Source organism: Thalassophryne amazonica, chromosome 14, assembly GCF_902500255.1.
Source record: "Thalassophryne amazonica chromosome 14, fThaAma1.1, whole genome shotgun sequence".
In the NCBI taxonomy this organism is placed as follows: domain Eukaryota; kingdom Metazoa; phylum Chordata; class Actinopteri; order Batrachoidiformes; family Batrachoididae; genus Thalassophryne; species Thalassophryne amazonica.
In genome coordinates this window covers 16,762,308-16,788,451 of record NC_047116.1, presented here as the reverse complement: position 1 = coordinate 16,788,451, position 26,144 = coordinate 16,762,308, and the positions used below count along the sequence as shown (strand labels likewise).

Below are 26,144 nucleotides of genomic sequence, written 5' to 3'. Positions count from 1 at the left end.
ACCGAGAAATTGTGGATGAGCCTGGACATGCCAGAACATGTCCTGTGAGGCTTCATCATGGTGTTGCTTTGCACCATGCGGCTCCACCGCGACGCGCGGAATTCCTCCGCACGTCTGTCTCAGTGTGCCGAAAAAGTGCTGATGTCCACGTCTTACGCAATTCCTGTGCTAGTCAGAGGACGTCTCAGATAAAACGCTAGCGTCCAGTTCGGAAATTAACGGCACATTCCACTGTTACAGGAGTTTTTGTCATGGAAAGAGGAGCGGAGGAATTCCGCGCGTCGGGACGGAGCCGCATGGCGCAAAGCAACGCCGTGATGAAGACTGTCGATCGGCGCTCGGAGCGCGGCGCGCTCTCAGCAGCTGTGGGTGGTCTTTAAACTGGCTGAAGCACTCCTTAATCTGTGTAATCCCCATTTGAATTTTCCGAATGGTTACCACCTGGAGGTCTCTGACAGTTTCTGGAAAAAATTGATGCAGCAAAGCAAATATATATATATATATATATATATGTGTGTGTGTGTGTGTGTGTGTGAACTCTGGTCTTTGTCTCCCGGTTGTACTTTAGGCCATCTGTCATTGTGAGCATTGGACTATTCATGGTTGCTCATTATCACTGCATGTTCTGACAATTCCGTATGTTTTGTTTCATTTGTTAGTATGGTCACTCCACTTAGTCCAGACTGCTTTATGTTTTGTCCTACAATGTTTCTGTGAAGGCTCTCAGTAGAGAAGCTTGAATCTTCGACTGGACTGGGTTGCTTGACGCGAGGACGTTTCACTTCTAATCGCAGAAGATTCCTCAGCTAAATTTCTTGCTCTAGTAGTCTGACTTCTGTCTTGACTCTTGTTCTTCTCTACAATAGTCAAGACAGAAGGCAGACTCCCAGAGCAAGAAATTTAGCTGAGGAAGCTTCTGTGATTAGAAGCGAAATGTGCTTGCGTCAAGCAACCCAGTCGAGTTGAAGATTCAAGCTTCTGTATTATTTTGTCCTACAAAAAAACCCCAAAAAAACCTGGGGGAGGTTTTCCCATACTACTTTTGCAAGTGTGGTTGATCTTTAGGTGGGTAAAGTTTAAACCTGGCACCAGAAGTTCAACTTTAGATCAAGCACTTTTTCCCCCTTTGTCCATATTAGGTGAGCCTGTGATCAATGTAGCCTCAGTTTCCTGTACTTCACTGAGAGTAGCATCACACAATTTGGTATCTGGTTCAAGGTTTGACCGTGTTTATGTACTTGGAGATGCTCGCCTGCATACCTTGGTTGTAACAAGTGGTTATTTAAGTTTCTGGTTCCTTTATCAACTTAAACCAGTCTGATCATTCTTCTTTGACCTCTGCAAGGCATCTTTACAAGGAGAACCGCCACTCAGTAGATGCCCCTCCCTCCCCTATATCATTCTCTGTAGACCCCAGAGATGGTTGTATGAGGAAATAGCAGGTGATCAGCAGTTTGTGAAAAACTCCAAACAGTCTGCCTCATTCAGAAACACAAAATTTTCCTTTCTCCCACACCCTGATGTTCAGTTTGAACTTCAGCATATCCTCTTGACCAGGGTTGGACACTAGTGTGACATGAAGATGTAGCACTTCTTTGCTGCCGATCACCTCAGTAGGTGACTTCACAGATGATCAAGGTTTTAAGGAGACTGGTTTAAAGGATAACTTGCATCATCTTGGCGACCCTTGTTGCTCACCCCTGCTCTAGAATGCATCGAGTTCCTGTGTGAATGGCTGATTAGATACACACAAGTATCCTTGACTACTATTAATTATTTATTTAATTGTTTATTGTAAACCAGCAGTTTTATGTCTGGCCATAATTGACAATCGAACTTGAAGTGTGCCTTTGTGCTGCAAAACCAGTATCAGTATTTTGCTTATTTTTGCAGTTGTATTCCTCTGGGATTTGTTGCCAGAATTCCCCAGAGTTTGACGATTTGTTCGGTTTCTCTGTGGAAGATGTGATAACTGAGGTGAAACGAGGAAGAAAACTGGTAATGATGCGTTACACCCCAACTGGAAGACTTGATTCAAAGTGACTTAATGATGTCTTAGTTAAGCGACACTTATTTGTTTGCATTCAGCATTGTTACCACTGCAAGAAAAACGGTGCCACTGCTGGTTGTGAAAACAAACGTTGCAGGAAGACCTACCATTACCCGTGTGCCGTCCAAGTGGGAGCCAAGATTATTGAGGAGGAAGCAAAAGGGGAATATACGTGAGTACATCATGTTTAGAAACTATTCTTTACATATGGAGAAGATTTGCAGTTAGTTTTTGTGGTGAAAATGATGTGTTCCCCAGCACAATATGTTGCTCCATTAAAAACATATATATTTTCTAGCTGTGCACTTTTGTAGCTGCCCATTCTGAAGATAACTAGTGGTGCAGCGTTGCTAAAATTTCCATAAAAATTGTTCATTTTGTGATAAAAGCATGGAATTTGGCACACGTATTCTAAATTAAATAATGTTTATTTTTAGATATGGAGCCATCCTGGAGCTGACCTCTAATGAGCTACAGGGGTCAATAAAGAATTACACAGGAGTCAAAATTTAAAAATGCTCTAATTATGTTGAAAACTATACCACATTATTTGTCTGATCATGTCTGATTCCAAAAAGGTGTAGTTTGGATTATCTATGACTGAATTCCATGGAGTTTTTGTACAGGGGTCAAAAGTTAAAGTTGCTCCAATTTTGGGAAAGATATGATGCAAATTATTGGTTGAGTTAATAGCATTTTAAAAACTATATGTCCAAACCATCTCAATCTCACCTCTGACTTTGTCTGCATGCCGTCCTGTGTTGCGTGATGTGAGAAGAGATTTATTGTCTTTGTCATTACACGAGTGCAACAACAACGAAATTATGTTTACACTCCAATTACCTCAGACAAAATACAGCAATTAATCCACAATTATTACTAGTTGAACGTAATAATGGCACACATCAGAATTAAAGACAACACATATACATTTGACATTGTTTATGTGCACTAAACTTGAAGCAGTCCGTCATCTGAATTGAGGCAAAGTGGGTGAAGGCTGCAGCAGGAGGGGTCCGTGCCACCCAGCTTGGGGAGTTGAAGGCTGCAGCAGTAAAAACCGCACTGCCTTCAATCAATCAATCAATCAACTTTTTTCTTATATAGCGCCAAATCACAACAAACAGTTGCCCCAAGGCGCTCCATATTGTAAGGCAAGGCCATACAATGATTATAAAAAACCCCAACGGTCAAAACGACCCCCTATGAGCAAGCACTTGGCAACAGTGGGAAGGAAAAACTCCCTTTTAACAGGAAGAAACCTCCAGCAGAACCAGGCTCAGGGAGGGGCAATCTTCTGCTGAGACTGGTTGGGGCTGAGGGAAAAAACCAGGAAAAAGACATGCCGTGAAGGGGGGCAGAGATCGATCACTAATGATTAAATGCAGAGTGATGCATACGGAGCAAAAAGAGAAAGAAACAGTGCATCATGGGAACCCCCCCACAATCTACGTCTAAAGCAGCATAACCAAGGGATGGTCCAGGGTCACCCGATCCAGCCCTAACTATAAGCCTTAGCGAAAAGGAAAGTTTTAAGCCTAATCTTAAAAGTAGAGAGGGTATCTGTCTCCCTGATCTGAATTGGGAGCTGGTTCCACAGGAGAGGAGCCTGAAAGCTGAAGGCTCTGCCTCCCATTCTACTCTTACAAACCCTAGGAACTACAAGTAAGCCCGCAGTCTGAGAGCGAAGCGCTCTAATGGGGTAATATGGTACTATGAGGTCCCTAAGATAAGATGGGACCTGATTATTCAAAACCTTATAAGTAAGAAGAAGAATTTTAAATTCTATTCCAGAATTAACAGGAAGCCAATGAAGCGAGGCCAACACGGGTGAGATATGCTCTCTCCTGCTAGTCCCCGTCAGTACTCTAGCTGCATCTGTGACGGAATGTCCTGAAGTTATGGAGTTAAAAACAGCAAACATGGTGACAAAGGTCAATTTCAGTTTGTACAGGGGTCAAAAGTTAAAGTTGCTTCAATTTCAGTAGAAAATGATGCAAATTATTGTTTTGGTTGATAGGGTTCTAGTAAGGAATAGTTTGCACCATCTGTCATGCTTTGTTATGTTACGGGGTCATACATCATAGAATCCAGTGGATGTCAACCTTGTTTGACCTTTACTTTGGAGACAAAGCATTCAACACAGTCAAAACTATTCCATTTATTAATCCCTTTATTTCAACCAATAATCTACATATTTTTATCAAAACTGGAGCAACTTTAACTTCTGACCCCTGTACAAACTGAAACTGATCTTTGTCACCATTTTTGCCGTTTTTACCCCATAACTCCAGAACATTCAGTCATAGATAGTCCAAACTATACCTTTTTGGAATCGTTATGATCAGACAAATAATGTGGTATAGGTTTCAACATAATTGGAGTATTTTTTAAATTTTGACCCCTGTGTAATTCTTTATTGACCCCTGTAGCTCATTAGAGGTCAGCTCCTGGATGGCTCCTTATCTGAAAAGAAACAGTAAATTTAGAATATGTCTCCCAAATTCCATGCTTTTATCACAAAATGAACAATTGTTTTGTTATGCCGCCCCACTAAAATGATTTCTACTCTAAGCCTGTTTATCAAAAATCTATTCTGCGTTAGAGTAATTCTCCAGTTAAACCAACAAATGGCTTTGGGTGAAAACTCAGGACATTGTAAAAATTTCCCTTGTATCTTCACCGTCAGGTTGTACTGCTCCGTACATGGTGTCCAAGTAGAAGGTAAGTGCACACCTGAGTTTTGCCATACGTCAGTTTTTAAAGTTGCTTCCATCATGTGATATATTTTCAAGTGAATTGAGACTTTACACATAGATCCAAGTAAACACTTTTTTTTTGCAATACAAGTCATGGGTTTTTTGCTAGTTTGACTTAAAATCATGCATTCAATAATTAATGAAAAACGAGAGCACCGCGCACATAGAAGGAAAACCTTCACCAACACTAGTTTCCAATTTCACAATTTTTTACCTTGAAAAACATTTAAAGGTGAAAGTCCTGTTACACGTGGCTTTTCATAAGCTAAAATATAATATAAAATATAGATCAAAAGAGCTTTTCAATGTTAAAATCAAATATCCACTAAATCCACATTACAGATCAGATGCGGATCAAACTTAGTCTATTCATTGAGAGTGACAGTTTGCACCTCATTGTCACAAATGAGACTGATTGAAGTACTTTTGATTGAGATATAATGCAAAATGTAGACCAAATGTGCTTTTCAATAATAAATTCAAATGTCCCAAAAATTCACAATCCGGATCAGATTTGGATCAAATTTTGTCAGGCGATAGTGAGTGCCATTCTGCACCCCACATTCAAATATTAGAGTGATTTGGGCATGTTTGATTAAGATATACTGCAAAATGTACACCAAATGTGCTTTTCAATAATAAATTCAAATGTCCCAAAAATCCACAATCCGGATCAGATTTGGATCAAACTTTGTTGGGCGATAGTGAGTGCCAGTCTGCACCTCAGTTTCAAATATCAGAGTGATTGAGGAACATTTGATTAAGATATAATGTAAATATTCATTAAATAGGGTTTTCAGTATTAAATTCAAATGTCCTAAAAATCCGCAATCCGGATCAGATTTGGATCAAACTTTGTCTGGTGATAGTGAGTGTCACTCTGCACCTCACTTTCAAATATGAGCATGATTGAGGAACATTTGATTAAGATAGAATGTAAATATTCATTAAATAGGGTTTTAAATATTAAATTCAAATGTCCCAAAAATCCGCAATCCGGATCAGATTTGGATCAAACTTTGTCTGGTGATAGTGAGTGTCAATCTGCACCTCACATTCAAATATCAGAGTGATTGAGGAACATTTGATTAAGATATAATGTAAATATTCATTAAATAGGGTTTTCAATATTAAATTCAAATGTCCCAAAAATCCGCAATCCGGATCAGATTTGGATCAAACTTTGGCTGGTGATAGTGTCAATCTGTACCTCACATTCAAATATGAGCGTGATTGGGGCACATTTGATATAATGTAAATATACATTAAATAGGGTTTCAGTGTTAAATTTAAATGGTCGCAAAATCTGTAATCTGGATCAGATCCACATCAACCTTTGTCCATCCATAAAGGATACCATCCTACATAAAGCTGCCAAATATGAAAGAACTTTGATCCTTTTTGACAGAGTTATGAATTTCTGAAAATTCATCAATGTTAAAGATAGGGATTTTTCCTGGCTTTGCCCTTTGACCTATTACCTTGAAAATTGAATCAGTTCTTGCCTATCAGGATATGAATCTTCAGTAAAAAAAAATTCAGAACGATATATGAAAAGCTATGGGCTGTTTAGAAACGGGGTGAAAACATAACCTTCTACAACTTCGTTGGCGGAGGTAACAAAACTTTAAAGACTGTTCAAAAGAGCCTGAACACTTAATCCAGTTAACTTCAATAAGAAGTGTATGTTACAGGTCATGCTACTTTCAGGAATTTTCATATGAGGTCCATCTCAAAGGCTGAAACAACTGCGCCTTGGTTGGTGGAAAAAAAAATCTTCACACATAGCATTGGGTGTCGTGTGTGTTAATTATACCTGCCGCCACAGCTTCCAGTGTTATGTCTCTTCTAACTGTTAATTCCACATTGTTGTGTGTTTTTGCACAAAATTTGGATCCCCAGCAGTAAACTAACAATGCACTAGGTTCCAGTGCAGCTTGGCAAATTTAATGTGAAGGTGCATTGTTTTTTCCCAATATTTCCCACTGCTTAAATAGCTTTGTGCTCTTGGACATGCAGTAAAGGAATTTGTACCATTTGCGCAGCTCATTTTTGTGTCCAGTATCAAGAATGGGCCATAACAGTGCAGCAACAGCTCTGAAACTATATTGATTCTAACTCTTAACTAACGTCAGCAAATATTGTAGAGAAAGAACAAATATCACATATGAAGAAGTCCATAATTTGCACAAGGACCTGAAAAGCTCACTTTTTTCTCTCTCCCAACTCATTCAGTGTAGAGAAGTGATCATTTTCCCCATAAATACCCTCAAAAAAAACGGTCGCTCCGGCGTAATGTGAACTGAAGAATCAATAAAGAAATCGTCAGTGGTGGGACCAGCTAACCAAAAAGTTAGCTTCGATAACCAATAATCAGCTAACTGAAAAGTTATATTTTATAACGCTTAACCGATAAACCACTAAAAAAATTATTGGAGGCTACAGCTAACCGCTAACCGATAACTTTCAGTATTGTCTCCGGTACACTCTCAGCTACTGACAAGCCGATTTTAAGTTTAAGCACTGCCAATGCTTCCGATAGAATCATAGGCGATCACAAACCCAAACACAGCCAGTGAGTCTGCGTTTCTGTCTTTGTGCGCCCTGCCCACTGCTGTAGAGAAGCGCCATGTACCTTGACAGCATACAGTGGTCCAGCCGTGAGGCAGACGTCTTGAAAAGGAAAGCAGGTTTGACTTATGGTTTTGATTTATAAACCAAATTAATCCAGATAGTTTAACTACATTAATGTCAAGTCTGACTTCGGCCTCACAGCTGGAACGCTGTATGCTGTAAAGGGTAATGACTTTTGTTTTGTTTTTTTTTGTGTGTGTGTGGCAGCCTTACGGCCAGTCCCCTTCTGCTGGGGTAGAGTTGAGCTCAGCTCCTCTTAGCTGCCTCACTGCTGCAAAATACATAGCAGACTGGAGCCAACAGGGTTTATGAACATTTTTCACCGTTACAAATGATGTAAAAAAGTGTTAGCAGCCTAAAAGTTATTGGAAGCTAATTGGTCCGCTGATGGTTTTTGAAGTTATCTGAAAAGCTAATCTGCTAACAAAAAAGTTAGCTTCAATAATTAGCGGTTAGCGGATTAGCAGAACTGTGTCCACCACTGGGAATCGTTAAGCAAAAACGCTATTGATGTCAGTGGATCAAATCATTTCTCATCGATTCTTAACAGGAACTGGCTTTAGATACCCATCCCTAATCCCTACTGTGTACGCACGTCGAGCGTGACACTCTGTTCAGTAAATACAAGACTGCACAGAGAAGACACGATGGACGCCCCTTTTTTAAAAGAGAGACTTGCAGTGCTTTTTACCGTGACTGCAATGAAATGAACACTTATCAAAAAGTTTTTTAAAAGTCACTATGGCACAAAATCACACTTTTGTAAACTTTGAAATTAATTTCTGGTTCATTTAAACTATGAATTAATTGCAAATGAATTCCATGCTGATCTGTGGAGAGTGGGCCGTACGCATCAACTGTGATCCACTATACTGTTTGAGAAAGGCTGATCTAATGCTATTAAAGCAAAAGTATCTGACATCAACTTTCCTTTCAGGAACTGTTTAATAAATATCCTATTTGTTGAAGATGTTGCTAATCACTGAGCTTGTCTTTCTAGGGACTGTCCTTCTTTTGTCTATGCCAACTGGTGCAGCTGTATTCTGAACATGAAACCTTTAATGTGTTCTTCGAGCCAAAAGGTTCAGAATGAGAGGATGTTGGAAGAAAGTAATTAATGATTTGCTAGTCAGCATCAAATGCAAACCTTTCTTGCCATCTGAGATGGTAGAGCACATGATCTCATGGAGTCTGTTCTGAACCACTGGGACATTTAAAGCACAAACATCAACATGTCAATTAGACCCCATTCCTACCAGGCTGCTCAAGGAAGCCCTACCATTATTAATGCTTCGATCTTAAATATGATCAATCTATCTTTATTAGTTGGCTATGTACCACAGGCTTTTAAGGTGGCAGTAATTAAACCATTACTTAAAAAGCCATCACTTGACCCAGCTATCTTAGCTAATTATAGGCCAATCTCCAACCTTCCTTTTCTCTCAAAAATTCTTGAAAGGGTAGTTGTAAACCAGCTAACTGATCATCTGCAGAGGAATGGTCTATTTGAAGAGTTTCAGTCAGGTTTTAGAATTCATCATAGTACAGAAACAGCATTAGTGAAGGTTACAAATGATCTTCTTATGGCCTCAGACAGTGGACTCATCTCTGTGCTTGTTCTGTTAGACCTCAGTGCTGCTTTTGATACTGTTGACCATAAAATTTTATTACAGAGATTAGAGCATGCCATAGGTATTAAAGGCACTGCGCTGTGGTGGTTTGAATCATATTTATCTAATAGATTACAATTTGTTCATGTAAATGGGGAGTCTTCTTCACAGACTAAGGTTAATTATGGAGTTCCACAAGGTTCTGTGCTAGGACCAATTTTATTCACTTTATACATGCTTCCCTTAGGCAGTATTATTAGACGGCATTGCTTAAATTTTCATTGTTACGCAGATGATACCCAGCTTTATCTATCCATGAAGCCAGAGGACACACACCAATTAGATAAACTGCAGGATTGTCTTACAGACATAAAGACATGGATGACCTCTAATTTCCTGCTTTTAAACTCAGATAAAACTGAAGTTATTGTACTTGGCCCCACAAATCTTAGAAACATGGTGTCTAACCAGATCCTTACTCTGGATGGCATTACCCTGACCTCTAGTAATACTGTGAGAAATCTTGGAGTCATTTTGATCAGGATATGTCATTCAATGCGCATATTAAACAAATATGTAGGACTGCTTTATTGCATTTGCGCAATATCTCTAAAATTAGAAAGGGCTTGTCTCAGAGTGATGCTGAAAAACTAATTCATGCATTTATTTCCTCTAGGCTGGACTATTGTAATTCATTATTATCAGGTTGTCCTAAAAGTTCCCTGAAAAGCCTTCATTTAATTCAAAATGCTGCAGCTAGAGTACTACGGGGACTAGAAGGAGAGAGCATATCTCACCCATATTGGCCTCTCTTCATTGGCTTCCTGTTAATTCTAGAATAGAATTTAAAATTCTTCTTCTTACTTATAAGGTTTTGAATATCAGGTCCCATCTTATCTTAGGGACCTCATAGTACCATATCACCCCAATAGAGCGCTTCGCTCTCAGACTGCAGGCTTACTTGTAGTTCCTAGGGTTTGTAAGAGTAGAATGGGTGGCAGAGCCTTCAGCTTTCAGGCTCCTCTCCTGTGGAACCAGCTCCCAATTCAGATCAGGGAGACAGACACCCTCTCTACTTTTAAGATTAGGCTTAAAACTTTCCTTTTTGCTAAAGCTTATAGTTAGGGCTGGATCAGGTGACCCTGAACCATCCCTTAGTTATGCTGCTATAGACTTAGTGTTGTGTGGGCCGCTGAAGAGGAGGTACTGCTGGCCCACCACCACCAGAGGGCGCCCTGCCTGGAGTGCGGGCTCCAGGCACCAGAGGGCGCCTGCCGCCGACGAGAGCAGCCAGGGTGACAGCTGTCACCCATTACTGGACACAGCTGACTGCACTCAGCACGGAGGTATATCAGCAGGACAGCGTCTCCACCTCAGTGCCGAGATATCGCCTTGAGTTTAAGGTAATCACCTCTGCAGCATATTCTGTGTTTTTGACGATACTTGATAAACCTTTCAGGACAGCGGACTATTGGAGACCAAGTGTTTGGATAAGTACTCCCCTTTCCTGTTTCAGTGTAACAAGAGGTGGAGGCGGCTTCGCCCCTCTCCATCTACTGGTGCGGTCGCATCCCTACCTGTGTGTTTGTGCTCTTTTCCGCCAGCAGTACCGGATCCGACGAGCGAAGGCAGTGGCCACCTGGGAATTCGGGACTTGGCGGTTCCAGTACTTCTGGGTTTCGGTGGCAGAGGAGATCTGGGTGGTTCCGGTTCGACTAGGACGGACGTCTCCTACCTTCGGGCCTGCCCACATGACACCAGCAGATTTCGGCTTACACCTCCAAATTGTTAATTGTTGTATTAGTTGTGCTCATCTCACAACAGTAAAACTTGTTCTTTACCTTTCTCCATTGTCCGTTCATTGCGCCCCCTGTTGTGGGTCCGTGTACCTACACTTTCACAACAGGATATCTCGGCCAGCGTCATGGACCCCCGAGGGGCGTCAACCGGCTGTTGAACGCCAATGGAAGACAAGGCGCGTCGGCGGCTTCGGGAGGGGTAATCGGTGAGTTGCAGCGGATCCTCACCGCTTTCACCTCTCGGATCGATTTAATGACCGAGCAGCACGTTCTCCTAAGCCGCAGGGTGGAGGCTCTCGCCGCACAAGTGGAGGCGCGCCCTCCGGGCGCCGCTGCGGCTCTCCCTCCCGAGGACCCTGCGCGTGAAAGTGACGTTCCACTGGTCGTTCAACGGTCCCCGTTCCTCCGTCCCCAGAAGCATACATAAGCCCTCCAGAAACCGTACGGAGGCTGTGTGGAGATGTGCGCGGATTTTCTGATGCAGTGTTCGCTTTGTCTTCGCACAGCGTCCCGTGATGTACGCGACTGATGCCAGCAAAGTAGCTTATGTAATAAATCTGCTTCGCGGGGAGGCACGCGCTTGGGCTACAGCGCTCTGGGAGCAGAACTCACGGCTCCTTCATACATACGATGGGTTTGTACGGGAGCTCAGAACGGTGTTCGACAATCCCAACAGAGGAGAGTCCGCTTCAACCGCGCTACTGTCCAATGAGACAGGGGCGTCCGGAGCGCAGCTGCCTATGCAGTCGCCTTCCGCATCGCGGCGGCGAGATCCGGCTGGAATAGCACTGCCCTCCGCGCCGCCTTTGTAAACGGACTGTCACTGGTCCTAAAAGAGCACCTGGGGCGAAGGACGAACCGCGGGACTTAGATGGGCTCAGCGATCTGGTCATACGACTCGACAACCGGTTAGAAGAACGCCGTCGGGAACGAGGCGAAGGGCGTGGCCAGGCACGCGTCGTCCTCTCCCTTCCGGTTCCGGATCGAGCTCCGCCCTCCCCACGCTCCTCTGTTCCTGCGCTCCGTTACGGCTCCCCCTGCTGACGAACCTATGGACACGAGCAGGGCAACATTTAGGGCACCTGGAGCACAAAGGAGGCGGGCCCACGGAGCTTGTTTTGTTTGTGGCTCGATTGAGCATCTGGCAAACGACTGCCCCGAGCGGTTAAACTCCAACGCCCGCCCCTAGAGACTGGCCAGGGGTGGGCCAAAACATTCACGTGGGACACACCCACATTGCCACACGACTCCCAGTCACGATCCTGTTTGAGGATTCAACCCTGAAGGCCCCAGCACTGGTGGACACGGCTCTGAGGGAAATCTGCTAGACAGTAGATGGGCCAGGGGAGATAGGGCTCCCTCTGGTGGCTCTTACCTCGCCTGTGCAGGTTCGGGCACTAGATGGCTCCCTACTCCCACCAATCACGCATAAGACACCTCCAGTAACTCTGGTGGTGTCAGGTAACCACCGGGAGGTGATCGAGTTCTTTGGACTCAGCCACCTCCCGTGTGGTTTTGGGGTTTTCCCTGGATGCTAAAACACAATCCCCGGATCGATTGGCCGTCCGGGGTAAGTGGGTTCAGTGGAGCGAAACCGCATCTGGAGTGTCTAGGTTCCTCGGTTCCTCCCGGCTCCCAAGCTAAGGAGGGGTCGAGTCCCGCCCAATCTGAAGGCGTTGCCGGCGGAGTACCATGACCCTCGCTGACGTGTTCAGCAAGGATCTGGCTCTCACGCTTCCTCCCCACCGCCCTATGATTGTGCCATTGATTATGTTCCAGGCAGTGAGTTCCCGTCCAGTAGGCTGTACAACCTCTCACGGCCGGAGCGTGAATCAATGGAGACCTACATCCGGGACTCATTAGCTGCCGGGTGATCCGGAATTCCACCTCTCCGATGGGTGCTGGTTTCTTTTTTGTGGGTAAAAAAGATGGCGGACTTCGTCCATGCATTGATTACAGGGGGTTGAACGAAATCACGGTTCGCAATCGATACCCGTTGCCCTTGTTTGATTCGGTGTTCACCCCCTTGCATGGAGCCAAAATCTCACCAAGCTTGATCTTAGGGAATGCGTATCAGTTGGTTCGGATCCGGAAGGGAGACAATGGAAAAACGGCATTTAACACCCCGTGGGCCATTTTGAGTACCTGGTCATGCCGTTCGGTCTCACTAATGCTCCCGCGACTTTGCCAGCGTTGGTAAACGATGTCGTGCGGACTTCCTGCACCGGTTCGTCTTCGTGTATCTGGACTATATACTCATCTTTTCCCCGGATCCTGAGACTCATGTCCGGCATGTCCGTCAGGGTCCTGCAGCGGTTGTTGGAGAACCGCCTGTTTGTGAAGGGCGAGAAGTGTGAATTCCACCGGCACTTCTTTGTCCTTCCTGGGGTTTATCATCTCCTCTAACTCCGCGCCCCCGATCCGGCCAAGGTTGCGGCGGTGAGAGATTGGCCCCAACCCACAAGCCGTAGGAAGCTGCAACAGTTCCTCGGCTTTGCTAATTTCTACAGGAGGTTCATTAAGGGCTACAGTCAGGTAGTTAGCCCCCTGACAGCCCTGACCTCACCAAAAGTCCCCTTCACCTGGTCGGATCGGTGCGAAGCCGCGTTCAAGGAGTTGAAACGGCGCTTTTCGTCTGCACCAGTTCTGGTGCAGCCCGATCCTAGCCGCCAGTTAGTGGTTGAAGTGGACGCCTCGGACTTAGGGATAGGAGCGGTGCTCTCCCAGAGCGGGAAGACCGATAAGGTCCTTCACCGTGTGCCTATTTTTCCCGCAGGTTGACCCCCGCTGAACGGAACTATGACGTCGGCAATCGGGAACTCCTTGCTGTGAAAGAGGCCCTCGAAGAGTGGAACATCTGTTGGAGGGAACAGCCGTGCCATTCACGGTTTTCACTGACCATCGGAACCTGGAGTACATCAGGACCGTGCCAAGCGGCTGAAACCCAGGCAAGCCCCGCTGGCCACTGTTCTTTGGCCGTTTGACTTCCGGATTACCTACCGTCCCGGGACCAAGAATAAACGATCGGATGCATTGTCCGGGTGCACGAAGACGAGTCAAAAACGGAACCGTCGGATCCCCCGGATCCCATCATGCCCGGAGTCCGCTATCGTGGCCCGCCCTCACCTGGGACATGGAGAAGACCGTCGGTAGGCCCTGACCCGTGACCCGGACCCCGGAAACGGCCAAAGAACAGACTATACGTCCCACCAGAAGCTAGGGCTGCAGTCCTGGACTTCTGTCACGGTTCTAAGCTCTCCTGTCACCCTGGGGTGCGAAGGACCGTGACAGTCGTCCCGGCAACGCTTCTGGTGGGCATCCCTGGAGGCCGACGTCCGGGACTACGTCCATGCCTGTACCCCTGCGCCAGGGGCAAAGGCCGACCACAGAAAGACCTCAGGGCAGCTACAGCCATGCCCGTGCCTAATCGCCCCTGGTCCCACATCGGCCTGGACTTTGTCACGGGTCCTCCCGCCGTCCCAGGGAAACACCGTCGTCTTCACGATAGTGGACCGTTTCTCCAAGGCGGCCCACTTCGTGGCCCTCCCGAAGCTCCCAACGGCCGAGGAGACAGCGGACCTCCTGGTCCACCACGTCGTCCGTCTGCATGGTATACCATCAGACATCGTCTCCGATCGCGGCCCCCAGTTTACCTCACACGTTTGGAGGAGCTTCTGCCGGGAACTGGGGGCCTCGGTCAGCCTTTCGTCCGGGTACCACCCCCAGACCAACGGGCAAGCAGAGCGGGCCAACCAAGAATTGGAGCAGACACTACGCTGTGTGACAGCCGCGCACCCGACGGCCTGGAGTACCCACCTGGCCTGGATCGAGTACGCCCACAACAGCCAAGTGTCATCAGCCACCGGCCTCTCCCGTTTGAGGTGTGCTTGGGGTATCAGCCCCCCTTGTTTCCGGTGGTCGAGGAGAGGTCGGTGTGCCCTCGGTCCAGGCCCACCTACGGAAGTGCCGTCAGGTGTGGCGTGCTGCCCGCTCTGCTTTGTTGAAAGGCCCGGACGAGGGCGAAGAAAACAGTGCAGCCCGCGGCGGGGCCCCGGCCCCCACGTATCTCCTGGCAGAAGTGTGGTTGTCCACCAAGGACATTCCCCTTCAAGTGGATCCCCCAAGCTCCAAGAACGATACATCGGTCCCTTCAAAGTCCTCAAAGTCATCAATCCCGCCGCAGTGAGGCTTCAGCTTCCGGCCTCACTGCGGATTCACCCAGTGTTTCACGTCTCCCGGATAAAACCCCATCACCCCTCACCCCTCTGCACCCCGGGCCCGGCACCACCTCCTGCCCGGATCATCGACGGGGAACCGGCTTGGACCGTGCGCCGGCTCCTCGATGTCCGTCGAATGGGCCGGGGTTTTCAGTACCTGGTGGACTGGGAAGGGTACGGCCCCGAAGAACGCTCCTGGGTGAAGAAGGGCTTCATCCTGGACCCGGCCCTCCTGGCCGACTTCTACCGACGCCATCCGGACAAGCCCGGTCGTGCGCCAGGAGGCGCCCGTTGAGGGGGGGGTCCTGTTGTGTGGGCCGCTGAAGAGGAGGTACTGCTGGCCCACCACCAGAGGGCGCCCTGCCTGGAGTGCGGGCTCCAGGCACCAGAGGGCGCTGCCGCCGACGAGAGCAGCCAGGGTGACAGCTGTCACCCATTACTGGACACAGCTGACTGCACTCAGCACGGAGGTATATCAGCAGGACAGCGTCTCCACCTCAGTGCCGAGATATCGCCTTGAGTTTAAGGTAATCACCTCTGCAGCATATTCTGTGTTTTTGACGATACTTGATAAACCTTTCAGGACAGCGGACTATTGGAGACCAAGTGTTTGGATAAGTACTCCCCTTTCCTGCTTCAGTGTAACAAGAGGTGGAGGCGGCTTCGCCCCTCTCCATCTACTGGGTGCGGTCGCATCCCTACCTGTGTGTTTGTGCTCTTTTCCGCCAGCAGTACCGGATCCGACGAGCGAAGGCAGTGGCCACCTGGGAATTCGGGACTTGGCGGTTCCAGTACTTCTGGGTTTCGGTGGCAGAGGAGATCTGGGTGGTTCCGGTTCGACTAGGACGGACGTCTCCTACCTTCGGGCCTGCCCACACACCAGCAGATTTCGGCTTACACCTCCAAATTGTTAATTGTTGTATTAGTTGTGCTCATCTCACAACAGTAAAACTTGTTCTTTACCTTTCTCCATTGTCCGTTCATTGCGCCCCCTGTTGTGGGTCCGTGTACCTACACTTTCACAACACTTAGACTGCTGGGGGGTTCCCATGATGCACTGAGTGTTTCTTTCTATTTTTGCTCTGTATGCACCACTCTGCATTTAATCATTAGTGATTGATCTCTGCTCCCCTCCACAGCATGTCTTTTTCCTGGTTCTCTCCCTCAGCCCCAACCAGTCCCAGCAGAAGACTGTCCCTCCCTGAGCCTGGTTCTGCTGGAGGTTTCTTCCTGTTAAAAGGGAGTTTTTCCTTCCCACTGTCGCCAAGTGCTTGCTCACAGGGGGTTGTTTGACCGTTGGGGTTTTTACGTAATTATTGTATGGCCTTGCCTTACAATATAAAGCGCCTTGGGGCAACTGTTTGTTGTGATTTGGCGCTATATAAATAAAATTGATTGATTGATTGACAGACACAAGATAAGATGTTGAAAAGTAGGTTTATCACTTCAGTGTGGAAATACATTTCTTTGTCATAACCAGGAAGTAATGATACTGGAGATGGACATGACACTTCCTTCAGAGAGGTCGGTTCTTCTGAAAGAGCAGTGAAGCTGGATCGCCTAAGGTGTGACCGATAGAGCTGATCATATCACAGAAAGCTGTTACACTCACACACATGATCTCACATGATCTAAAGCGCATAGCGCAAGTGCGTTTGAGGTGTGCTCAGCTCCACTTTGCTATTCATGTAGTGCATAAACTCATCCCTGCAGTGCCACCTCCTCCATCTCCATCCACCTGATCATCTCCATTCCATCAGTTTACTGTGGTTTCTTTTTTAGGTTTCTAGTAACAGGGTTCTCACCAGAATGCAGATTCTTAACCGGCTCCTGATTGTCTCCTTGTGTTCAGTATTCAGTAAATGTGTGTAAAGTTGTGAATGTCACTGTTGGGTTTGCACCCTGTTTTTAAAGAAATGAGAGGCACAGACACTGTAAAGAAACCAGTCAGAGAGAGACAAATATATATATATATTTTTTGCTCTGCGCAGAGGAGGAGAACAAGAAGCAGCTTATGTGCTAAGCTCCAAAGCTGTCCCAAAATCCCCTCCTCTGGCCCAGCCTTTTATTTAGTTCATCAACATGAGGAAAAACAAACAAGGACAGTCAGGAGAGGTTACACATGAGTCATGTCTGCAAGAGGGAGATATCAGGACAAGGTGACTGCTGGAACCTTCCATTCCTGCGACATGAGCCTTGCGGCTCGTCCACAGCAGGATAAGGCACTTATGTAAAATGAAAAATAGTTTGCTCACTCATGAAGAATGCAGACAAGTCTTTCTTCTAAAACCTCCTCTTCTCACTAAGAGGAAAAATAATATAAGCATAAACTATAAGAAAATAAATGATAATAATATAAGCATAAACTAAAGAAAATAAATGATAATATGAGCATGAACTATATAAAATCCTTGACAGTCACACACTGTACACTGTGGCACAACTGATTTCTTTGAAGTTCACTGTGTGCGTGCTGCTCTGAGCTGACTGCATTTACAGCCTCACACACTGTGTGTGTGTATATATATATATATATATATATATACTCAACAAAAATATAAACGCAACACTTTTGGTTTTGCTCCCATTTATGAGATGAACTCAAAGATCTAAAACTTTTTCCACATACACAATATCACCATTTCCCTCAAATATTGTTCACAAACCAGTCTAAATCTGTGATAGTGAGCACCTCTCCTTTGCTGAGATAATCCATCCCACCTCACAGGTGTACCATATCAAGATGCTGATTAGACACCATGATTAGTGCACAGGTGTGCCTTAGACTGCCCACAATAAAAGGCCACTCTGAAAGGTGCAGTTTTGTTTTACTGGTGGGGGGATAGCAGTCAGTATCTGGTGTGACCACCATTTGCCTCATGCAGTGCAACACATCTCCTTCGCATAGAGTTGATCAGGTTGTCAATTGTGGCCTGTGGAATGTTGGTCCACTCCTCTTCAATGGCTGTGTGAAGTTGCTGGATATTGGCAGGAACTGGTACACGCTGTCGTATACGCCGGTCCAGAGCATCCCAAACATGCTCAATGAGTGACATGTCCGGTGAGTATGCCGGCCATGCAAGAACTGGGACATTTTCAGCTTCCAAGAATTGTGTACAGATCCTTGCAACATGGGGCCGTGCATTATCCTGCTGCAACATGAGGTGATGTTCTTGGATGTTGGCACAACAATGGGCCTCAGGATCTCGTCACGGTATCTCTGTGCATTCAAAATTCCATCAATAAAATGCACCTGTGTTCTTCGTCCATAACAGACACCTGCCCATACCATAACCCCACCGCCATCATGGGCCACCCGATCAACAACACTGACATCAGAAAACCTCTCACCCACACGATGCCACACACGCTGTCTGCCATCTGCCCTGGACAGTGTGAACCGGGATTCATCCGTGAAGAGAACACCTCTCCAACATGCCAAACGCCAGCGAATGTGAGCATTTGCCCACTCAAGTCGGTTACGACGACGAACTGGAGTCAGGTCGAGACCCCGATGAGGACGACGAGCATGCAGATGAGCTTCCCTGAGACGGTTTCTGACAGTTTGTGCAGAAATTCTTTGGTTATGCAAACCGATTGTTTCAGCAGCTGTCTGAGTGGCTGGTCTCAGACGATCTTGGAGGTGAACATGCTGGATGTGGAAGTCCTGGGCTGGTGTGGTTACACGTGGTCTGCGGTTGTGAGGCTGGTTGGATGTACTGCCAAATTCTCTAAAACGCCTTTGGAGACGGCTTATGGTAGAGAAATGAACATTCAATACACGAGCAACAGCTCTGGTTGACATTCCTGCTGTCAGCATGCCAATTGCACGCTCCCTCAAATCTTGCGACATCTGTGGCATTGTGCTGTGTGATAAAACTGCACCTTTCAGAGTGGCCTTTGATGTGGGCAGTCTAAGGCACACCTGTGCACTAATCATGGTGTCTAATCAGCATCTTGATATGGCACACCTGTGAGGTGGGATGGATTATCTCAGCAAAGGAGAAGTGCTCACTATCACAGATTTAGACTGGTTTGTGAACAATATTTGAGGGAAATGGTGATATTGTGTATGTGGAAAAAGTTTTAGATCTTTGAGTTCATCTCATACAAAATGGGAGCAAAACCAAAAGTGTTGCGTTTATATTTTTGTTGAGATTAAGGAGTGCTCCAGCCGGTTTAAAGACTGCCCACAGCTGCTGAGAGCGCGCCGCGCTCTGAGCGCCGATCGACAGGCTCAAATCCCGCTGAAACAACCAAATCATTTCCAGCGTGAAAGCTTTGTTGATCCGGGACGTCATCTGACTTACACAAAAATGGCAGGAGACGTGGACATCAGTACTTTTTGGCACATTCCACTGTTAAAGGAGTTTTTTTCATGGAAAGAAAAGTGGACGGATGCGCCACGGAGCTGCTCATGGCGCGGCACAAAACCACCTCCGTGTTGGTCTCACAGGACGGCTTTGAGATGGCTTTCAGACGGCTGACGGTGGGTTTTCAGTCGTGTGACTAACCGAGAAATTGTGGATGAGCCTGGACATGCCAGAACATGTCCTGTGAGGCTTCATCATGGTGTTGCTTTGCACCATGCGGCTCCACCGCGACGCGCGGAATTCCTCTCAACGTCTGTCTCAGTGTGCCGAAAAAGGTGCTGATGTCCACGTCTTACGCAATTCCTGTGCTAGTCAGAGGACGTCTCAGATAAAACGCTAGCGTCCAGTTCGGAAATTAACGGCACATCCCTGTTACAGGAGTTTTGTCATGGAAAGAGGAGCGAGGAATTCCGCGCGTCGGGACGGAGCCGCATGGCGCAAGCAACGCCGTGATGAAGACTGTCGATCGCGCTCGTAGGAAGCGCGGCGCGCTCTCATCAGCTGTGGGTGGTCTTTAAACTGGCTGAAGCCTCCTTAATCTGTGTAATCCCCATTTGAATTTTCCGATGGTTACCACCTGGAGGTCTCTGACAGTTTCTGGAAAAATTGATGCAGCAAAGCAAATATATATATATATATAGTATATATGTGGTGTGTGTGTGTGTGTGTGTGAACTCTGGTCTTTGTCTCCCGGTTGTACTTTAGGCCATCTTCATTGTGAGGCATTGGACTATTCATGGTTGCTCATTATCACTGCATGTTCTGACAATTCCGTATGTTTTGTTTCATTTGTTAGTATGGTCCCTCCACTTAGTCCAGACTGCTTTATGTTTTGTCCTACAATGTGTCTGTGAAGGCTCTCAGTAGAGAAGCTTGAATCTTCGACTGGACTGGGTTGCTTGACGCGAGGACGTTTCACTTCTAATCGCAGAAGATTCCTCAGCTAAATTCTTGCTCTAGTAGTCTGACTTCTGTCTTGACTCTTGTTCTTCTCTACAATAGTCAAGACAGAAGGCAGACTCCCAGAGCAAGAAATTTAGCTGAGGAAGCTTCTGTGATTAGAAGCGAAATGTGCTTGCGTCAAGCAACCCAGTCGAGTTGAAGATTCAAGCTTCTGTATTATTTTGTCCTACAAAAAAACCCCAAAAAAAACCTGGGGGAGGTTTTCCCATACTACTTTTGCAAGTGTGGTTGATCTTAGGTGGGTAAAGTTTAAACCTGGCACCAGAAGTTCAACTTTAGATCAAGCACTTTTTCCCCCTTTGTCCATATTAGGTGAGCCTGTGATCAATGTAGCCTCAGTTTCCTGTACTTCACTGAGAGTAGCATCACACAATTTGGTATCTGGTTCAAGGTTTGACCGTGTTTATGTACTTGGAGATGCTCGCCTGCATACCTTGGTTGTAACAAGTGGTTATTTAAGTTTCTGGTTCCTTTATCAACTTAAACCAGATCTGATCATTCTTCTTTGACCTCTGCAAGGCATCTTTACAAGGAGAACCGCCACTCAGTAGATGCCCCTCCCTCCCCTATATCATTCTCTGTAGACCCCAGAGATGGTTGTATGAGGAAATAGCAGGTGACAGCAGTTTGTGAAAAACTCCAAACAGTCTGCCTCATTCAGAAACACAAAATTTCCTTTCTCCCACACCCTGATGTTCAGTTTGAACTTCAGCATATCCTCTTGACCAGGGTTGGACACTAGTGTGACATGAAGATGTAGCACTTCTTTGCTGGCCGATCACCTCAGTAGGTGACTTCACAGATGATCAAGGTTTTAAGGAGACTGGTTTAAAGGATAACTTGCATCATCTTGGCGACCCTTGTTGCTCACCCCCTGCTCTAGAATGCATCGGTTCCTGTGTGAATGGCTGATTAGATACACACAAGTATCCTTGACTACTATTAATTATTTATTTAATTGTTTATTGTAAACCAGCAGTTTTATGTCTGGCCATAATTGACAATCGAACTTGAAGTGTGCCTTTGTGCTGCAAAAACCAGTATCAGTATTTTGGCTTATTTTTGCAGTTGTATTCCTCTGGGATTTGTTGCCAGAATTCCCCAGAGTTTGACGATTTGTTCGGTTTCTCTGTGGAAGATGTGATAACTGAGGTGAAACGAGGAAGAAAACTGGTAATGATGCGTTACACCCCAACTGGAAGACTTGATTCAAAGTGACTTAATGATGTCTTAGTTAAGCGACACTTATTTGTTTGCATTCAGCATTGTTACCACTGCAAGAAAAACGGTGCCACTGCTGGTTGTGAAAACAAACGTTGCAGGGAAGACCTACCATTACCCGTGTGCCGTCCAAGTTGGGAGCCAAGATTATTGAGGAGGAAGCAAAAGGGGAATATACGTGAGTACATCATGTTAGAAACTATTCTTTACATATGGAGAAGATTTGCAGTTAGTTTTTGTGGTGAAAATGATGTGTTCCCCAGCACAATATGTTGCTCCATTAAAAACATATATATTTTCTAGCTGTGCACTTTTGTAGCTGCCCATTCTGAAGATAACTAGTGGTGCAGCGTTGCTAAAAGTTCCATAAAAATTGTTCATTTTGTGATAAAAGCATGGAATTTGGCACACGTATTCTAAATTAAATAATGTTTATTTTTAGATATGGAGCCATCCTGGAGCTGACCTCTAATGAGCTACAGGGGTCAATAAAGAATTACACAGGAGTCAAAATTTAAAAATGCTCTAATTATGTTGAAAACTATACCACATTATTTGTCTGATCATGTCTGATTCCAAAAAGGTGTAGTTTGGATTATCTATGACTGAATTCCATGGAGTTTTTGTACAGGGGTCAAAAGTTAAAGTTGCTCCAATTTTGGGAAAGATATGATGCAAATTATTGGTTGAGTTAATAGCATTTTAAAAACTATATGTCCAAACCATCTCAATCTCACCTCTGACTTTGTCTGCATGCCGTCCTGTGTTGCGTGATGTGAGAAGAGATTTATTGTCTTTGTCATTACACGAGTGCAACAACAACGAAATTATGTTTACACTCCAATTACCTCAGACAAAATACAGCAATTAATCCACAATTATTACTAGTTGAACGTAATAATGGCACACATCAGAATTAAAGACAACACATATACATTTGACATTGTTTATGTGCACTAAACTTGAAGCAGTCCGTCATCTGAATTGAGGCAAAGTGGGTGAAGGCTGCAGCAGGAGGGGTCCGTGCCACCCAGCTTGGGGAGTTGAAGGCTGCAGCAGTAAAAACCGCACTGCCTTCAATCAATCAATCAATCAACTTTTTTCTTATATAGCGCCAAATCACAACAAACAGTTGCCCCAAGGCGCTCCATATTGTAAGGCAAGGCCATACAATGATTATAAAAAACCCCAACGGTCAAAACGACCCCCTATGAGCAAGCACTTGGCAACAGTGGGAAGGAAAAACTCCCTTTTAACAGGAAGAAACCTCCAGCAGAACCAGGCTCAGGGAGGGGCAATCTTCTGCTGAGACTGGTTGGGGCTGAGGGAAAAAACCAGGAAAAAGACATGCCGTGAAGGGGGGCAGAGATCGATCACTAATGATTAAATGCAGAGTGATGCATACGGAGCAAAAAGAGAAAGAAACAGTGCATCATGGGAACCCCCCCACAATCTACGTCTAAAGCAGCATAACCAAGGGATGGTCCAGGGTCACCCGATCCAGCCCTAACTATAAGCCTTAGCGAAAAGGAAAGTTTTAAGCCTAATCTTAAAAGTAGAGAGGGTATCTGTCTCCCTGATCTGAATTGGGAGCTGGTTCCACAGGAGAGGAGCCTGAAAGCTGAAGGCTCTGCCTCCCATTCTACTCTTACAAACCCTAGGAACTACAAGTAAGCCCGCAGTCTGAGAGCGAAGCGCTCTAATGGGGTAATATGGTACTATGAGGTCCCTAAGATAAGATGGGACCTGATTATTCAAAACCTTATAAGTAAGAAGAAGAATTTTAAATTCTATTCCAGAATTAACAGGAAGCCAATGAAGCGAGGCCAACACGGGTGAGATATGCTCTCTCCTGCTAGTCCCCGTCAGTACTCTAGCTGCATCTGTGACGGAATGTCCTGAAGTTATGGAGTTAAAAACAGCAAACATGGTGACAAAGGTCAATTTCAGTTTGTACAGGGGTCAAAAGTTAAAGTTGCTTCAATTTCAGTAGAAAATGATGCAAATTATTGTTTTGGTTGATAGGGTTCTAGTAAGGAATAGTTTGCACCATCTGTCATGCTTTGTTATGTTACGGGGTCATACATCATAGAATCCAGTGGATGTCAACCTTGTTTGACCTTTACTTTGGAGACAAAGCATTCAACACAGTCAAAACTATTCCATTTATTAATCCCTTTATTTCAACCAATAATCTACATATTTTTTATCAAAACTGGAGCAACTTTAACTTCTGACCCCTGTACAAACTGAAACTGATCTTTGTCACCATTTTTGCCGTTTTTACCCCATAACTCCAGAACATTCAGTCATAGATAGTCCAAACTATACCTTTTTGGAATCGTTATGATCAGACAAATAATGTGGTATAGGTTTCAACATAATTGGAGTATTTTTTAAATTTTGACCCCTGTGTAATTCTTTATTGACCCCTGTAGCTCATTAGAGGTCAGCTCCTGGATGGCTCCTTATCTGAAAAGAAACAGTAAATTTAGAATATGTCTCCCAAATTCCATGCTTTTATCACAAAATGAACAATTGTTTTGTTATGCCGCCCCACTAAAATGATTTCTACTCTAAGCCTGTTTATCAAAAATCTATTCTGCGTTAGAGTAATTCTCCAGTTAAACCAACAAATGGCTTTGGGTGAAAACTCAGGACATTGTAAAAATTTCCCTTGTATCTTCACCGTCAGGTTGTACTGCTCCGTACATGGTGTCCAAGTAGAAGGTAAGTGCACACCTGAGTTTTGCCATACGTCAGTTTTTAAAGTTGCTTCCATCATGTGATATATTTTCAAGTGAATTGAGACTTTACACATAGATCCAAGTAAACACTTTTTTTTTGCAATACAAGTCATGGGTTTTTTGCTAGTTTGACTTAAAATCATGCATTCAATAATTAATGAAAAACGAGAGCACCGCGCACATAGAAGGAAAACCTTCACCAACACTAGTTTCCAATTTCACAATTTTTTACCTTGAAAAACATTTTAAAGGTGAAAGTCCTGTTACACGTGGCTTTTCATAAGCTAAAATATAATATAAAATATAGATCAAAAGAGCTTTTCAATGTTAAAATCAAATATCCACTAAATCCACATTACAGATCAGATGCGGATCAAACTTAGTCTATTCATTGAGAGTGACAGTTTGCACCTCATTGTCACAAATGAGACTGATTGAAGTACTTTTGATTGAGATATAATGCAAAATGTAGACCAAATGTGCTTTTCAATAATAAATTCAAATGTCCCAAAAATTCACAATCCGGATCAGATTTGGATCAAATTTTGTCAGGCGATAGTGAGTGCCATTCTGCACCCCACATTCAAATATTAGAGTGATTTGGGCATGTTTGATTAAGATATACTGCAAAATGTACACCAAATGTGCTTTTCAATAATAAATTCAAATGTCCCAAAAATCCACAATCCGGATCAGATTTGGATCAAACTTTGTTGGGCGATAGTGAGTGCCAGTCTGCACCTCAGTTTCAAATATCAGAGTGATTGAGGAACATTTGATTAAGATATAATGTAAATATTCATTAAATAGGGTTTTCAGTATTAAATTCAAATGTCCTAAAAATCCGCAATCCGGATCAGATTTGGATCAAACTTTGTCTGGTGATAGTGAGTGTCACTCTGCACCTCACTTTCAAATATGAGCATGATTGAGGAACATTTGATTAAGATAGAATGTAAATATTCATTAAATAGGGTTTTAAATATTAAATTCAAATGTCCCAAAAATCCGCAATCCGGATCAGATTTGGATCAAACTTTGTCTGGTGATAGTGAGTGTCAATCTGCACCTCACATTCAAATATCAGAGTGATTGAGGAACATTTGATTAAGATATAATGTAAATATTCATTAAATAGGGTTTTCAATATTAAATTCAAATGTCCCAAAAATCCGCAATCCGGATCAGATTTGGATCAAACTTTGGCTGGTGATAGTGTCAATCTGTACCTCACATTCAAATATGAGCGTGATTGGGGCACATTTGATATAATGTAAATATACATTAAATAGGGTTTTCAGTGTTAAATTTAAATGGTCGCAAAATCTGTAATCTGGATCAGATCCACATCAACCTTTGTCCATCCATAAAGGATACCATCCTACATAAAGCTGCCAAATATGAAAGAACTTTGATCCTTTTTGACAGAGTTATGAATTTCTGAAAATTCATCAATGTTAAAGATAGGGATTTTTCCTGGCTTTGCCCTTTGACCTATTACCTTGAAAATTGAATCAGTTCTTGCCTATCAGGATATGAATCTTCAGTAAAAAAAAATTCAGAACGATATATGAAAAGCTATGGGCTGTTTAGAAACGGGGTGAAAACATAACCTTCTACAACTTCGTTGGCGGAGGTAACAAAACTTTAAAGACTGTTCAAAAGAGCCTGAACACTTAATCCAGTTAACTTCAATAAGAAGTGTATGTTACAGGTCATGCTACTTTCAGGAATTTTCATATGAGGTCCATCTCAAAGGCTGAAACAACTG

The 26,144-nt window shown here is 44.6% G+C and overlaps 1 protein-coding gene across 1 annotated transcript in view; it reads left to right on the top strand.

Annotated features, from left to right (window-relative positions):
* The window catches only part of phf11 (PHD finger protein 11), a 69,448-nt gene that overhangs the window by 5,003 nt on the left and 38,301 nt on the right, over positions 1-26,144 (top strand). Inside the window, exons 2-4 of the mRNA XM_034185891.1 lie at positions 1,894-1,998; positions 2,089-2,222; positions 4,740-4,774. Coding sequence (XP_034041782.1) covers positions 1,894-1,998; positions 2,089-2,222; positions 4,740-4,774 — 274 coding nt within the window. The remainder of the gene's footprint in view (positions 1-1,893; positions 1,999-2,088; positions 2,223-4,739; positions 4,775-26,144) is intronic.